This window comes from Corvus cornix, chromosome 8 (genome assembly GCF_000738735.6).
Source record: "Corvus cornix cornix isolate S_Up_H32 chromosome 8, ASM73873v5, whole genome shotgun sequence".
Classification (NCBI taxonomy): Eukaryota; Metazoa; Chordata; class Aves; order Passeriformes; family Corvidae; genus Corvus; species Corvus cornix.
Genome location: NC_046338.1, coordinates 8,852,929 through 8,868,449, shown reverse-complemented (window position 1 = coordinate 8,868,449; position 15,521 = coordinate 8,852,929). Strand labels below are relative to the sequence as shown.

Here is a 15,521-nt window from a genome sequence, read left to right as displayed (position 1 = left end):
TTATGGGTCTTAATTATAATTTTATTAGAAAAATGTTACAAAATAACAAACTATTCAAAACCTCTGTAAAATGACTGCAGACACTGGAAAAGGGCAGTGTGATTGCAAATAAACAGCAAGCTACTTGGTACATAAAGAACTTTTTTGGTATAAAGTACAACTTTCCAAATGGAAAAAGGTCAAGGCTGGGGGCTTTGTTAGCTTGTTTTCTACTCCCTTTAAGTAGAGGAAGGAGTTCTTCACATGAGATTCACAGATCACAGAATAATGAAGGTGGAAGGGATGTCAGGTGATACTGTCCAATACCCCTCCTCAAAAACAAGATCACCTAGACCTGGTTTCCAAGGACCACAACCCAATGGCTTTTGAGTCTCTCCCACGCTGGAGATGGTTATTGGTGAGGCATTAGCTGAAACAACATGAAATTTGTCGCAACACCCAATGACATAAACAACTGTTTGTTCAGAAGCTCATTTGATGAATGTCCCATTTAAAATACTCAAAAAGATGGTAAGGGTTAGATCACCTGGAAATAGAGCCGTTGGCCCACATGGTCTGGTGTGGCATGTCAGTGTCACACCCCTTCTTCAAATGAACACCAAAGTGAAAAGAACAACTCTGTACTGCTTGAACTGGGGAAGAAACCTCCACCTGTGCTGTGAAATCAGAATTGCTTCATTCAAGCTCATGGGTTTCTCCTGCTCCTGTGTCCCTCACATGACACTGATGTAGTCAGCGAAGGCCTGGGAGGAGTCCCACGAGTCATTGACTACACTGCACAGGGCTTTGAGACGCCGCAGCGCCTCCTGGGCTGTTTCTGCATCCTGGTCCAGCCAATTTTGGAAGAGGCGGAGGTGTGTGAATGGAATCTGTCCCCCTCTCTGCTGGATGTGGCCTTCCAGCTTCTTTGTGAACTCCAGCAGCCCATCAGGTTTGATGCAGTTTGAGCTTTCCAGGGAAAGAAGAAAAAGAAAGCCATTAAAAGTCTAGGCTATAATTTGAGCAGTTTAAATTACTGTTCCTTCTAGTAACTGCCTGTGCAGTATAAAGTGTGAGTGTTTCTTATGAAAAACAAAACTGAGTATGAAGGGCTGGAAACTTTTTTAAACCAAGGTGGTAACAATGCCCAAGTTAAACTCATTATCCAGACCTCCTACTACTCAAGTAGACCTAGTTGTGGCCTTAAAATGTTGCTGGACCCAAGCGGCCTGGCCCAACTGCCCAGTCCCAGTGCAAGACTCAGCAGTAAGTGATCATTTCTCTCTTCCTGCTGAGAAAATCTGAAGGGCATGTGTCAGGTCCTGGTATTTCTAAGAGATTAAAAGGTCAATTCCCATGCAGAGATGTGTAAGTAAGTATCAAGTTGCATGCTGGACTGAAATCTTGTCAGAGGAACAGTAACAATAAAGCTTCAAGCCTGCTGAAGGAGTGTGGCCGTGGTTACATAAATTGTCAAGCCTGTGTACTCTGAGCAGCCTGCCCCATTAGGATGTAAAGAAGGGGCAGAATCAAGCAAAGCAGTTGTTAGTATTGCAGAAATGCCACCCCCATGTGCTTCATGAAGGTTACTGCCTATCTGTACGGCCATTCAGGATCAAGAAGAGAGCAGCATTCTTAAGCCCAAAGATGAAGAAACTAATGCAGAGGCACTCTCAGGATCTGCCAGGAACAGTGACAGCATTCCCTTGCTATGAAGGGGCAGTGGGAACAGAGCTGTTCACACTGATGCCAAGAATAAAAGTATGTAGGCAAGTTAGTCCTAACTACAGCTCAGGGAAGGCCTGCAGGTGAATCCCAAGGAAGCAGCAAACCAAAGCTGCTTTAAAGATGGAGCCTGACTCCTTATAAAGGTGAAATGTCTCAGAGATCCTGGAGCTCCCTTGAGGTTGTACGTGCCCATTGCAGTATTCTCTAAGCTTTTCTTGGGCATACATTCCCTCAAGGAAGGAACAAAGCCATGCTCAGGTTCTCCTGCTGTCAGAGCCCAGTTCAGCTCTCTCCCTCCAATAACAAGAAATTCAGTGTTTAGAGCAGCAGAATACCTGACATCCAGCTGGCAGAGAGAAGAGGAGGAATCTTCAGAGAAAATGTCTGCAAGGGCAACCAGCCTCTGATTCCCTGAAAGGGGAGAAACGCACCTATTAGATGCAAATAAGAAACTGTCTTAAAATTTAAGTGGCCATAGGGCTGGGATTGTAGGGCAAAAAAGGAGTCTGTAAACATGTGATTGGAACACAAAGGGGCCACCTCTGCACCCTCAGTTTGTTCCCCTAGTGGCACCAAGTGAGTTCATCCCCCTGAGCAGTGTTCGAGGCAATGAAAGCATTTGCTGATAGGGCAGTTTGTTTCCCTAGAAAAATCCTGGTTTTGTTTGAGAAGTCCAGATGCAGCTTTTTTTTAGAAATTATGTGTATTCAGGTTATCCCAAGCTTTCCTGTTTTACTTCATTAAAAGAACAGGAACCAATACTCAGAATTTATCTGAAATTAATTTCTCAAACATTTCTACTTGGCCTGTGATCCAAAAAGCCTATCATTTCTGTAAGTTCAATTCCACTTCTTTTACACAAACTCCTTCTTTACTTGTTCTCATCCCTCCAGTGGCTGCCAACAACTGTTAAGACACAAATTGCCCAAACTTGGGCAAAATCTGTGCCTCTGCATCAGAGGCAGTGCATCTGCTGCTGGATCTGTTCCTGTTACAGTCTGAAGCAGATCAGTGTTCAGTCAAATCTGGAGACCTGCTGGAACTTGCTTTTGCTGCAGAGAAGAGCAGCCATAATTCCTGCACAGTACCTGGGCCCTTGGTACATTGCTGAATGCAACTGAAATTCTGCCTTTAAAAAAGGGATCCAGTGCTCCTTATTTTGTGAACTAAATCCACTCTGTTCCTGCATGTGGTAAGTTCAGCACTCTCAATGGTCCTGACTCCAGCCCTGAAGTTCCCTCCAAGAGAGCTGCTCTGAGGCCCCACAGCAACACTCCCAGTACGCACCAAGGCGGTTCCCGGGCAGTTTGAGGCTCTTCAGCGACGAATTTCTTTTCACTGTATTGATTATTTCTGACAAAAACCCAGCAGTAGAGCTTTCAAACAGCCGGCAGAAGGAAAACGTGATTTCTGTGAAGAAATGCATTTACAGTACATATGAGTACTCCCTGTGCTTCATGATTCCATAATTACTTTCTGCAGACAGCTCCAGCCCCTAATCCACATGCAAAAGCAAAGCTCCCCCAGCAGTGGATTGCATGTAACAGCACTTCTGCAGAGAGCAGAGATCACACCCAGGCCAGTGGCTCTGCCAGCTCACCCAGTTAAAGGCTGATGGGCTCTGCAGGTTAAAAATCTTTGTTTTATAGCTGAGACTACGGATTCTTCCCTGCAGCATTTGCCAGCCGCCCAGCAGCTCCTCTGCTCCACTGGCACAAAGAACCAGGCACGTTCCCACTCTGACAACACCTGCAGATCTGCTCCAGGGACTGTGACATTTGGCTAAACCTTACACATCCCAAGATCCCCCCCTTAAATGTTAGCCACCCAAAAGCAGCCACCTGCAGGACCTTTCCAAGCAACAGCACCCAGGAGTTGGCTGTACCTTGCAGGCCGGGATCCTGAAGCAAAAGCAGAACTTCTCTCTGGTGCTCAGCCAGGTTCACATCATGAAAGCTCAGTTTCTTCAAATTTGGAGTACACTCTAAAACCAAAACAAATTCTCAGGTACTGCACATCCTTGGGATAAAAAGACCCTGAACCCAGCTACCTGCTAACACCCAGAAACTGGCTTAGACTGTGGGTAATTTGTGCTGGATTGTGGATAATTAAAAAGGAACCATTATGCTGTACAGGATCATCCACATAGCACGGCATATGGGATGGCTGACACCCATTTCCTTTTCTTGGAGACTTCAATGATGTCCACACTGAAGAAATGGACCCAGTAAGCTGCCTTCATGCTAGAGGATGGAAGACCACAGCATGGAAGCCACACTGTGTGTGCCCAGTGATGCTGCCCATGGGTTAGCAGAGTACCTCTGAGCACCTCCAAAAGGAGCCCAAGCTCCTGGGGGCAGGGCAGTGTGGCACTGTCAAGGGACAGCTGCTGGAGGGACTTGGACGCCTTGAGCACTGGCAGCAGGAATGCGGTGTGCAGAGGTTCCCTGGGGAATCGGATGTCCAGCACCTCCAGGCAGCTTTCTAAGGGAAGAAAAACAATGAAATAGTTTGCTCTGGAGTGCCTGTCTTCAGTGTAGCTGGTCGTAAAGCAAGCAGAAAGCCTGTATGCCCAACACCACTGTCCTTTAGGTTGGTAGAAATTGCCTATGCAACGTGCCCTGCCCTGAGAAGCTCTGGCAACTCAGACCTGGGGTGATGTCAGTCACTTATAGCTCATTCAGGATTCCTGCCAGACCACAGGGCCACCAATTTCTACTGTGCTCAACAGTGCTTGAGAAAAGCTCACCCTTGAATGCATAAACCAGTCAGTGTCTTCCCAGAGCACAGGTCTTTCCTGACCCCACTCCAAACTCGCTCAGGCTTTGCTCACTGCTTTTCTGGCAATTCAAGGGCTAATAAGGGTGATGGGAGACCTGTGAGCTGAGCACACACTGCTGTAGCTCCCAGGCTGTAATCCAAAGGCTTGGGCAGTGCTTTGCCATCCCCTGTGGTACTGTGATGATCAAAGGATGCTTTCCTTCTGCTTAAGGGTGTGTCTAAGGCTTACAGCCTCACAGTTAAGGGGACAGACAAAGTGGAAGCTCCCGATCAATTTACAGATCTGGTGGGATAGACTCCCATGGACAGTCACAGGTAGCAGGTTATGACTGGCCCTGTACAAAGCTGCTGTTGCAGCAGGCTGGGATACAGCAATAAAACATTTTCACCAAGATTCCGGCTCCACAGAACACCTCAGACTGGAAGTGACAAACTGTAACAACATCTAAATCAGAAAGGTGAGGCTGTAATTGCCTAATAACAAACCACCATAATAGTGTAGAGTGAAGCATGTACCAAGCCTTTACAGCTCTACCTGCCTGGCAAGTCCTGGCCATCTTTCAGAATGATGATTCCTACCTGGGATTTCTGCCTCGCTGCAGCTTGGACTCTCCTCTGGCCTGCTCCCCTCCAGATGGTTTTTGAGGTCGAAGCTGACCGAGAGCGTGTGGAGCTGGGGAAGGGCGCTCAGGACGCAGCGAACGAGCTCCATGCAAGGCATGTGGGAGAACATGTCGCTCACGCGCAGCACACGGAAGCGGCATTCCGGGTGGCGGGACAGGGCCCGGAGCCCGGAGAGGATGCAGGAGATGTTGGCATGCAGGCCTGGAACAGCATTTGTACAGAAAAGTATCAGCTGTGTGTGTACAGACACCGACACGCAGAGATGGGGCCGCAGCGATGGCAGCCCGAGTCTAAGGCTAAACTCACACACCGCTTTATCCACGCATCCTTAAGCTACACTGTGTGCGTGGGAGATGGAGATCTGGCTCTTCCCTCTGCCCGCTCTGAAGGGCGTTTAAGCACAAAGCCAGAGGCTGTTCTGGGGCAGAGGGATCCCCTTCTCTCCCTCAAGTCCTCACACTCGTTAAACATCTCACCCAACACCTTTCTCAAGATGGGGCACCAATACTCCTAAAATTCCCCTTCCAGTGAAAATTAAACCAGGGTAAACCCAAGCAGTAAGCCAGACCATTAGAACAGCGCTGGAAGGAAACGCCCTATTCACAGCACTGACCATTGTAAGACAGAATGAGGTTTTCTAAAGACACCCAGGAGCTCAGCAGGTTACTCAGAGCCCGACATGTCTCCCCAGTCAAAGGAATGGAGAACAATTCCAGTGTGGAGACACTTCGGAAGCGGTGAGCAGCTTTCAGAGAAAAGATTCCAGCAGATCCTCCTCTTTTCTTACAGCCTGCATGGCTAGTGCATGGAGATCCTGGGGAGGAACTAGTCCAGTTCTCAGTGTTCTCTCCCTCTGTGGTCCTGCTTTTGTCCAGTAACCCTGAATTATCCTCTCTAGCAACAGTAAAAACAAAATCATACAGATCTTCTGGGTCAGCATAGCGTCCCCTGCTCCGTCTGAGGCAGCGACGTTTCCTCCCCACTGCAGGTTTCAGCCGTCTGCGTGTCTTTTGAGGAACAGGGTGACAGGACAGCTGCTCTGAGCTGGAACAAGGGGAAGATCCACCCCGAATGTTGGTGTGGTCACAGGGCACCTTGCTGCTTGTCTCCTCACACGCTGGGTTTTGCCAGCTGGGAGGACTTCTGGGGTCAGAGAGGACAGAGTTCATGTGAGCTTCAGCCTCTTCTGGGGATCCCTTCTGGTCCTCACCACTGCTCCCCTCCCGCTCAGCAGTACAGCCCCTCTCTGCTCCCTCCTGGGCTGACTCCTGGCTTTGGGCTTTGTCCTCCTCTCTGCAAAGGCCACACGGGCTGCCGTGATAGGCAAGGGCATTTCCTGAGCGCCAAAACCCAGCGCTCATGCTCAAGATGAGAACGAGAAGAACTGTGTCAGGAACAGGCCAGGAACACATGGACACCTGGCTGACAGAGCCGTGGTGGATCAGCCGGTGAAGGAGCAAAACCAGCGAGCGCCTCACAGACTGGTCGCAGGAGAGGAGGTGCTGGAACTTCAGAATCTGCAGGGAGCCAGCCAGGTTTTCAAGCACCTTGTGGTTGTGCTCGGCAGTGAGTTCCACGGCCCCCTGGAGCATGTTGCAGAGGGTGAGCTGGGAAACGTGCGGGGAGCTGTGGAGCAGTGGCGAAAAGTGACGGTCGTTGAGGCGCCAGTCAGAGGAAACGTCCAAGACACCGTGGAGGACGTTGGAGAAGAACGTTTCAAGGAACTTCTTCCTCCAGCAGGTTATGCTCTGCAATAGAACAACAGGGTGTAGGAACAGAAAGTCAGAATCCATTTTTCTCATTCTTTTAAAGTAAAATTATTGCTGTACGCTAACCTGGTGTCACCCCTCCTGTTAGCTCCACTGGGACCACCTCTCCAGTTCTCAGCATCCTTCCTCAGTGTATTCCTTGAAAACCTGAGTGAATCCCATTGCTCTCTTCATCCTCCTTCTGGCCTAATTTAAACACTCACCGGTTTGGAGCTGGGCCATTTTTTTTGCCTATTAAAAACCATGTCACCAGCAATTTTCTTCCAGAGCACCTATTTTACCGGCTGTCATTAAGTTGTCTGTTAATAATTCTTTTAAGATGATGAAGCAATGAAGCTGCTTCATTTTTTCTACATAAAACCATTCTCCAAACTCAGTCTTCTTCATTTTTCTCATGCTTTCTAAGACATCAGCTTATTTTTTTTTGCCAGCATGGGTGTAAACATGATATAAGATACTGTTTTTATCCTCTGTTTCACTGATAATCTCTGAAGACAGATTTGCTCTTTTCACAAACTCACTGTGGGGAGATGAAGGGTGTGGCTGTGCACTACACTTCCTTCATGAACCACGTTTCACAAAATGTATTACCAGGATCACACCTCGGTCCAGAGCTCTACAAACACATAAACAGGCGCCAGGAATTGCTTGGAGGCAGCCAGAAACAAAATCTCATGGAAAACAGCAGAAACAGGGCACCCGTGTCGAGCCCCTTCTCCCACCAGAGCGTTTCCTCACCTCCGAGTTGGGCGGCCTGGTTTTCATCACATCGTCCCACAGCTTGCGCCAGATGGGCTGTGTCGAGACGCCTGGGGGGAAGAAGCATCAACCGGGCGCTTTCACCCCTCTCCCTCTCCCAGTGTCCTGCTCCGGGGCTTGCTGGGGTGCCGGAGGCACAGCCGCAGACCGTGCCCGGGTGTGGGATGCAGGGCGGTGTCCCTGGGACCCCTCTGCCTAAGGGCTGCCATTTCCAGCCTAGAGCAGCTCCTCTCTCCAGCTGAGGGTCCCTGGGGCTCCTTCCGCCAGGTTTGGAAGCATCTCCCCAGTTTCTCACCCCATCAGTTTGAGGGGCTCGTCCCTCCCGCCCAGGGGTGTCCCCACGGGTTCGTCGCCGTCCCCGCCGGTGTCACCTGCTCTCCGCGCGGCGTCCTCGGCCCGCTCGAGATGGAAGACAGTGAGGAGCGGCAGGAGCCCCCGCAGGAGGTGCCCGGGCAGCGCTGTGGAGAGCCAGAGGGAGAGGGCGGCAGGGTGCGGGCAGGCCCGGACGCCGCGCCCCGCCGCCCCGCGCCGCCCGCGCCTTACCCCAGACGTCCCGCTCCAGGGCGGCCATGCTGCGGCTCACGGCGGCCGCGCTCAGCGCGAACAGGCTGCGCGGCCGCTCCGCCGCCATGGCCGCCTCGGGCACGCACCGCCCGCACCGCGCCGCCATCTTGGGAGGCGGCGGGACCGAGCGGCCATGTTGAGGAGGTCGCGTCGAGCAGCGGCACCGGAGAGGCCGGCGGCGGCAGCCAGGCCGAGCCGGCTCCGAGGCCGAGACACACAGGAAGAAGGGAGAGGAAAGGCAAGGAGCGCAGCAATGTCCATCTTGGCGCGGCTACACGCGCGGCCGCTGCCGGCTGCCATGTTTGGAAGGGCCGCAGCACCGCCCTGCGGAGGGGCGCTTCCGCTTCCGGCGCGGGCAGCGGCGCTTCCGGCGGGTGACCCTGGCGAGTCCTTCTGTGCGGCGGGAGCGCGATGGGGCAGCGCGGGGAGCCCGAGGTGAGCGCGGGGCGGCACCGGGCCCGCACGGGACCACCGGGACGGGCAGGCGGGCGGTAACGCTGTGCTCTCTTTTCTTCCTGCAGGAGGAAGAGGAAGAGCTCGTGGTAAGACGGGGAGCCGCGGCGGGGGACTCGCAGCTGCCAGGAGCGGCTGCCCGGGGCCGTCAGCACCGACTAACAGGCTCGGGGGGCTCGGGCCGGGCCGCGCTGTGCCGGCGACCCAGAGCTCCGTGGGGAGGCCGGGTGGATGCGCGGTGCGGATGCGCGGCTCCCTCTCAAAGCGCTGGGGCTCGGGGGAAGCGGCGTGCGCGGGTGTCCCTGTGCTCACCGCAGCCCCGTGTCCGCAGGACCCCCTGACCACGGTGCGGGAGCACTGCGAGCAGACGGAGAAATGCGTGAAGGCGCGGGAGCGGCTGGAGCTGTGTGACGCGCGGGTGTCCTCCCGCTCCGAGACGGAGGAGCAATGCACAGAGGAGCTCTTCGACTTCCTGCACGCCAGGGACCACTGTGTAAGTGCAGCGTCCCTGCTGCGGCTGTGAGCAGAGCTGCCTTCAGCCACGCTGCTGACAGTGCTGCCAGGTCGAGTGTGAGCTGTGGTAGTTGTTCAGTCGCTTTTTCTTGTTTAACGTTGGGTTGTTACAACAGATCTAGCAGGGATTCGGTATGTTATTACACAGTTAAGTAACTCAAACCCATTGCTTGTGTGCAGTAAATCACTCGGCTATTTCAGTCTTGTATTTGCCGTTTTACAGTTAAACGTTTTTAACCTGAGCTGAAGCTTTCCAAGGCATCTCAATAACTTTTTTGAATGACTTGTTGCAGAACAAGAGCCAGGGGCTGTGAGGATGTGTGCATTGGTGGCCCAGAAAACCAAGAGGCTGGTGGTGACACCCTGCTGATTTCCATCCCTAAACCATGAGTTACTGAGGGCTCTCTCTCTCTTTGCAGGTTGCTCACAAGCTTTTCAGTAAGCTGAAGTGAAAGGGGGCATAGTTGACCATCTGCTTCCACAGCCAGTGCCAGTGGTTCCTGGATCACAGTTCTGCTTCCTGCAGTCCATCCTCCATGCTGAGCATGAACGAAACGGCTTCCTGGCAGCCTGTCACTGCCTCTGTGCTCCTGGAAGATGTGCAGCCGTGCAAAAAACCACAAACGTGTTGATGTTCTGTAATTTTCCATATTAAACGTTGAGAGTTCCTGTGGAAGTGCCCTGTGTTTATTTCCTAGTTCTTGTGCTTGACTCGTACTGGGTTAAGATGAAATTGCTGGGTGTCAGAACCCAGGTAAGGGCGGGAGAGTTTTCCTCACCTGTGGGAATATCCTTTTCATGCTGCTGTGATGGACAGCTGCTGCAGGCCAGTCCCATGGGGAAGAATTTGTCTGTTGGAGCCACAAAGGTTATTTCCAAGCCCCTCAAGACCAGTGTTGTTCAAACAGTATGTTCTGACTAAGTTAGACTGAAGGGAGTGACCCTTTTCTAGGAGAGAAAAGTTCCTCCCCACCCTCAGCGGAAAGCTGTCACCTGTCCCTCACTGTCCCCTCCTGCTGCCAGTGGCTGGAAGAGCCTCCTGGCAGCAGCCAGCTCTGCCCTCTTGCCCAGGAAACCAACCCCGTGGCTGTGGAGGCGCGTGTGGGTGGTTCACCTGCTCAAAGCCCGCTCAGGGTCACCGGGGGGAGCTGAAGGCTTTCTGTGTGAGTTACCAGCCCTTTCTTCTCACCTGGGACTGTCCTGTCCGTGGTCTGCCTGCTCCTTTCACGAGAGAGAATGTTTAGGAGGAAAACAAGGGTATCTCACGGGGTAGAAAATTTCTTGGCTATTCTTCAAAGTGGAATGAAGGCCACCACCTTATAAATTTGGCTGTTCTTTATCCATGTAGTGGTTCATGGTCCTTTTGCTGATGAATTTCGGATTTTTATTAGGGTAAGCATACCATGTAAATTCCATCAGGTTTTGGTGTGTGTGTTTTTTCTCCTGTGGCACAGGGCAGGGTCCAGCTGTGCCTGTGCGTTTCTGCTGCAAAGCACGTTTGTTGCCGGACCCTTTTCAGCAGCTGATGCCCAAACCCAGCTCAGCAATCACAGGACGTTTAGGTTGGAAGGGACCTTAAAGGCCATTCAGTTCATCCCCGCGCCGCGGGCACGGACACGCTCTCCGAGCCCCGTGCAGCCCGGAGCCCTTTGCAGCCCGGCGCCCTTTGCAGCCCGGAGCCCCTTTGCAGCCCGGCGCCCTTTGCAGCCCGGAGCCCCTTTGCAGCCCGGAGCCCTTTGCAGCCCGGAGCCCTGTGCAGCCCGGAGCCCTTTGCAGCCCGGAGCCCCGTGCAGCGCGGAGCCCTTTGCAGCCCGGTGCCCTTTGCAGCCCGGTGCCCTTTGCAGCCCGGAGCCCTGTGCAGCCCGGAGCCCCTTTGCAGCCCGGAGCCCCTTTGCAGCCCGGAGCCCTGTGCAGCTCGGAGCCCCTTTGCAGCCCGGAGCCCCGTGCAGCCCGGAGCCCCTTTGCAGCCCGGAGCCCCTTTGCAGCCCGGAGCCCTGTGCAGCTCGGAGCCCTGTGCAGCGCGGAGCCCTTTGCAGCCCGGAGCCCTGTGCAGCTCGGAGCCCTGTGCAGCCCGGAGCCCTGTGCAGCCCGGAGCCCTGTGCAGCGCGGAGCCCCGAGCACTCCCCGGTCCCGCCCCGGAAGGCGCCGCGGCCATGGCGGCGCTGGGCGGGCGCGGGCGGGCGGTGGCCGCGCTGCTGCGGCGGGGAGCGGCACCGGGAGCGGCACCGGGAGCGATACTGGGAGCGATACTGGGAGCGATACTGGGAGCGGGGCCGCGCCGGCACCGGCACAAGGAGAAGTGGGTGAGCGAGGCCGGGCCGGGACCAGAGCACCCGCACCCCACGGCGCTGCTCTCACCCCGCTTTTTTCCCCACTAACCCTTTCGCACCCCACTGCAAATCCCCCTCTAAGCCCCCCATTTCACCTCTCGCTGCACCCCCGTGCCGCCGCTCTGTGTGCAGCCGTGTCCACCCAGGGCCCCGACCCCATTCGGCCATTCCCAGAATCCTGGAATCACTGAATATGCTGAGTTCGAAGGGATGCATCAGGATCATCGTGTGCAACTCCTGGCTCTGCGCAGGACGCCCCAGCAATCCCACCCTGTGCCTGAGAGCATTGTCCAAATGCTTCTTGAACTCAGACAGGCTCGGTGCTCTGACCACTTCCATGGGGAGCCTCTTTCAGTGCCCAGCCACCCCGTGGGTGAAAGGCCTTTTCCTGTTACCCAACTTAAGCCCCCCTGTCACAGATTTATGCCATTCCATCTGGTCCTGTCACACTCACACTCCAGAAAGGCCCCATGGACTTCTGCCAGCACGTAACCCAGTGCTGGCTTCTCCCAGAAAAACACGAAGGCTGGCTGGAGGGGCTGGGTACTGGGATATCAAGGTATTTTGTCTTTTAACACCACTTATTTTTCCCCACAAGGCTGCCACGGCCCCCCGCATCGCGTCCACGCGGCTGGCCCTGCACCACTTCGACACGAGCTACAGCCTGCACCTGGGGGCCCTGTGGCCCTCGGTCCGTGCTGGGCTTCTCTGCGAGCAGAAGTACGGGGCCCTCCTCAACAACTTCGCTGCTGCTGACCACGTTCCCCAAGAGCTGGAGCTGCTCAACGCCACCGATTTCATTTCTGAGGCCTCCCAAAAGGCGCAGCAATGGCAGCGGGTTGGAGCTGCAGGGGAAGCAGCCAGAGGGTGCCAGGAGGGCTCTGGTGAGGGCAGGACTGTGATGCAGGCAGAAATAATGACACAGGCAGAGACATCGCCACTGTTTAGTGCCTCCATCAGCTCCAAAATCAAGTGTTACACCTTCCCCAGGGGCGACATCACGCGCTTTCGCCCTGCACGGTGAGACACCCCTGGACAGACCGCCCTGTCTTTGCCAGCCTCAGGGGCTCCTTCCATGTGTCTCCATCCTCACTTCCAACTGCTCTTTTCTTTTCTTTTCTTTTCCCCTCCAATGTTTGCTATTGTTACGCAAACTGATGATTTCCAGGCCAGATGCTCTGGGGCTCCTCGACTATTACCTCATGGATGCAGCATCTCTCCTGCCAGTCCTGGCGCTCAACGTGCAGCCAGATGACTTTGTCCTCGACCTCTGTGCTGCTCCGGGTGGGAAGAGTCTGGCTCTGCTGCAGACTGGGATTTGTGGTGAGTGTGGGTGGGCATTGCCTTGTTCCCGTGTGTACAACAGGGCTGGAGCAGTGTGCTGTGCCCATTCGTGTCTGACCATTAATAATTTCTGTGTGCAAGAGTTGGGAATCAGGTGTGGTTTTGCAAAAGTGACATTCCCAGTGTGCCTGTTCTGTCCTGTCAGGGCACCTGGCAGCCAACGACGTCTCCGTTTCCCGGACAAAGAGGCTGTACCAGATTCTCCATAGCTATGTCCCCAAAGAAGTCAGGGATACTGTGAGTGTCACGTCCTACGATGGAAGGGACTGGGACCAGGTGAAAGGTGGCACTTTCCATAAGGTAGGTGTTTGGGAACCAGTGAAGATAAACCCATCAATTCACTTCCCTCCTCTTTTTGAGGAAGACAGCAGCTTATCTTTCTGTATAATTGTGTGGTTTTCCATAATCTTAAATGCAGAGAAAGAGAGAAGGCCAAGCCACATAAGGAGTAGGATTTCCACCTGATATCCCTTTCTGCAGAATCTGGTGCATGTGTGCATCTAGACTTGTACCTTTATTTGCCTGTGTAATCCCCCACAGAAATCTTGTTCTTGTCCATCACCTGGAAGGGGTTAAATGTGAAGATTAGATAATTCTGGCTTCTCAGCTATGTCCAGCCCCAGGGGCTGGGTTTGGTGTTCCAGAGGTTGCATTGGGTACTCCTGGAGCTGGGTTGGGTACTCCGGGAGGCGTCGCTGCAGCAGCACTGCCTGTGTGTGCTGCAGGAACATTGCCAGGGACACACGCAGAGCAGGGACATTAAATGAGGACACGAGTTAGTGCAGGATGTTTTCCAGCATTTTTGCACATTCCCAAAATGCCAAAGCAGCCAGATGATGACAGTTCAGTGTGGTGCACACCTCTGCTTGGGCACTGAGAGCTGCTGGCAGGGGTGGAGGTGGTGGGCACAGGGCTGGCTGCAGGAGGGGATTTGCTGAGCTTGACCTGGGCAGGAGTCTGAGGTGGGACCTCTGCTGCTGCAGGTGCTGGTGGATGTGCCCTGCACGACAGACAGACACTCTGCCATGGAGGAGGACAACAACATCTTCCACAAGAGGCGAACCAAGGAGCGTCAGATGCTGCCCATGCTGCAGCTGCAGCTGCTGATGTGAGTGAGCTCGGTTGTGTTGTGTTCCTCGGGTGCTGGGAGCAGCTCTCCAGCACTGAAACCTCTTCTTACTCTGTCTGTCCCCAACTGGGAAATGTGGAAACCACATGTAGTTTTCTGGCAGTAGTTGGAACACATCAAATCACAGTAAGTGTAAGAAAGTGCAGGTGTTCCTGGTCAGGTCAAGTGTCCTGCTGTCCCCAGCAGTAGCTGTAGCATATAGGGAGAAGGGTCTAAGGAACAGGATGGGTGCAGTTGTTTTGAGTGGTGATCTCCTGGGTCCTGGCACCCTGGAGGATTCCTGAGTGCCTGCTTCTCCCAGCACTCGGCAGGTGCTGGAAAGTGCCACAGCTTGTCACTGTGTGCTGTGGCAATAAGGAAACAGATTAGAGAGTCCCATGGCAGCACTTGAACTGCAAGAATTCCTTCCCCTGTATGTGTATCCCGTTCCTTTGAATGTGACTGCAGGATTACACCTTCCAGCTGCTCTCCAGAAGCATCTCTCCCACGTTAAATTCTTTATCAATTTAAGTATCTGTTTGACTCATTGCCCTGGCCCAAAACACTCCTCATGTTGCAGTGACCCAGACTGCCGAGCCTGTGGAGTTCAAGGGGGGTTTGTCTGTCACTTCCTATGAGTTCCCTGTTGGCTTCCCAGTTTCGGTGGGTGGGAATGCCCATGTCCCATAGAGACCTCCTCATCCCGTGACCACGCATATGTTCACCTTGCCTGCAGGGCTGGGATCCTCGCCGCGAAGCCGGGAGGAGAGGTGGTGTATTCCACGTGCTCCCTGTCCCCGCTGCAGAACGAGTGTGTGGTGGAGAGGGCACTGGACATTGCAGAAGCCCAGTTCAACATCAGTATCCATGTTGAGGACTTGAGCCACTTCCGGACGCTCTTCCAGGACACGTTTTCCTTCTTCTCAGACTGCCGGCTCGGGGAGCTTGTCCTGCCTCACCTCGCAGCCAACTTTGGGCCGATGTATTTCTGCAAATTACGTCGGATGTAGAAGGGGCGACAGACTCTGTCCATCTGCTGTCAGGAGATACCCCAATCTTTAAGGGAGAGCAGAACTGCTTTATATTTATTTTTCTTTCTAAAATGTCCCAAAGGAAGTCTGCTTTTTTACTGTAGACATGGGGAATAAATGAGAAAGACCTGCTGTGGTGTTTCCTGAATATTTATCTGTTTGAGACTGAGGTGTTTAATCTAGGAAAGAGAGAGGTCTTATTAGAGGGAGCTAGTTATCTGCCTGTGTGGGACAGGATAAATGGCCCTGCTCTCTCCCTCCTGTCTGCTTTGATCCTACATGAGCAGGTTTGGGTAAACAAACACCATCTGGGGATCTCAGCCTTTCTGTCGGGGATCTCAGCCTTTCTGTCCGGGATCTCACCATCTGCGTAAATGAGTTGCATCTGTCTCTCCTTATCTCCTGCCTTCAGAGAGAGCAGCCTGAGGTCCTGAAATCAGGGGTTCCTAAGAGTGCCCCTCCTGTGGGGTTGGAAATGTGCTTGGGATGCTGGAGATCTGGTGCTGTGGAGAGGCCAGCGACTGTTGCTGTCCCTCAC

At 53.6% G+C, this 15,521-nt stretch overlaps 3 protein-coding genes across 5 annotated transcripts; 2 read left to right on the top strand and 1 right to left on the bottom strand.

The window, feature by feature from the left end:
* Positions 1-8,456, bottom strand: LRRC41 (leucine rich repeat containing 41). 3 transcript variants are annotated; one of them, XM_039555897.1, is made up of 10 exons: positions 8,184-8,454; positions 8,012-8,098; positions 7,620-7,690; positions 5,726-6,860; positions 5,068-5,313; positions 4,027-4,191; positions 3,593-3,691; positions 2,995-3,117; positions 2,043-2,118; positions 1-948 (listed from the first exon to the last, which is right to left on the bottom strand). In XM_039555897.1, exons 1-10 carry the CDS (start codon positions 8,308-8,310, stop codon positions 714-716), a joined length of 2,364 nt encoding a protein of 787 aa, XP_039411831.1. In that variant the 5' UTR covers positions 8,311-8,454; the 3' UTR covers positions 1-713. The 3 variants fall into 3 exon arrangements, with proteins under 3 accessions (XP_039411831.1, XP_039411832.1, XP_039411833.1); XM_039555898.1 differs by lacking the exon at positions 4,027-4,191 and having other exon boundaries at positions 8,184-8,456; XM_039555899.1 differs by lacking the exon at positions 8,184-8,454 and having other exon boundaries at positions 7,936-8,023.
* Positions 8,457-8,537: 81 nt separating this feature from the next.
* On the top strand, positions 8,538-9,846 carry LOC104695230 (cytochrome b-c1 complex subunit 6, mitochondrial). The gene is made up of 4 exons (XM_039555903.1): positions 8,538-8,639; positions 8,726-8,746; positions 8,989-9,150; positions 9,590-9,846. Exons 1-4 carry the CDS (start codon positions 8,616-8,618, stop codon positions 9,620-9,622), a joined length of 240 nt encoding a protein of 79 aa, XP_039411837.1. The 5' UTR covers positions 8,538-8,615; the 3' UTR covers positions 9,623-9,846.
* A 1,477-nt stretch (positions 9,847-11,323) lies between these two features.
* On the top strand, positions 11,324-15,115 carry NSUN4 (NOP2/Sun RNA methyltransferase 4). Its single transcript, XM_039556078.1, has 6 exons — positions 11,324-11,473; positions 12,099-12,520; positions 12,669-12,823; positions 12,990-13,144; positions 13,828-13,952; positions 14,689-15,115. Exons 1-6 carry the CDS (start codon positions 11,324-11,326, stop codon positions 14,960-14,962), a joined length of 1,281 nt encoding a protein of 426 aa, XP_039412012.1. The 3' UTR covers positions 14,963-15,115.
* The last annotated feature ends 406 nt before the right edge of the window (positions 15,116-15,521 follow it).

Coding starts and splice junctions, on each gene's coding strand:
- LRRC41 (XM_039555897.1), bottom strand. CDS start 8,310: ATGGCGGCGCGGTGCGGGCGGTGCGTGCCCGAGGCGGCCATGGCGGCG. Junction 8,099..8,183: donor CCTGGAGCGGGACGTCTGGG/GTAAGGCGCGGG, acceptor GGCTCTCCACAG/CGCTGCCCGGGCACCTCCTG. Junction 5,314..5,725: donor CCTCATTCTGTCTTACAATG/GTCAGTGCTGTG, acceptor ATGCTGTTCCAG/GCCTGCATGCCAACATCTCC.
- LOC104695230 (XM_039555903.1), top strand. CDS start 8,616: ATGGGGCAGCGCGGGGAGCCCGAG. Junction 8,747..8,988: donor AGGAAGAGGAAGAGCTCGTG/GTAAGACGGGGA, acceptor CCGTGTCCGCAG/GACCCCCTGACCACGGTGCG. Junction 9,151..9,589: donor TGCACGCCAGGGACCACTGT/GTAAGTGCAGCG, acceptor CTCTCTTTGCAG/GTTGCTCACAAGCTTTTCAG.
- NSUN4 (XM_039556078.1), top strand. CDS start 11,324: ATGGCGGCGCTGGGCGGGCGCGGGCGGGCGGTGGCCGCGCTGCTGCGG. Junction 12,521..12,668: donor ACGCGCTTTCGCCCTGCACG/GTGAGACACCCC, acceptor GATGATTTCCAG/GCCAGATGCTCTGGGGCTCC. Junction 13,145..13,827: donor AAGGTGGCACTTTCCATAAG/GTAGGTGTTTGG, acceptor CTGCTGCTGCAG/GTGCTGGTGGATGTGCCCTG.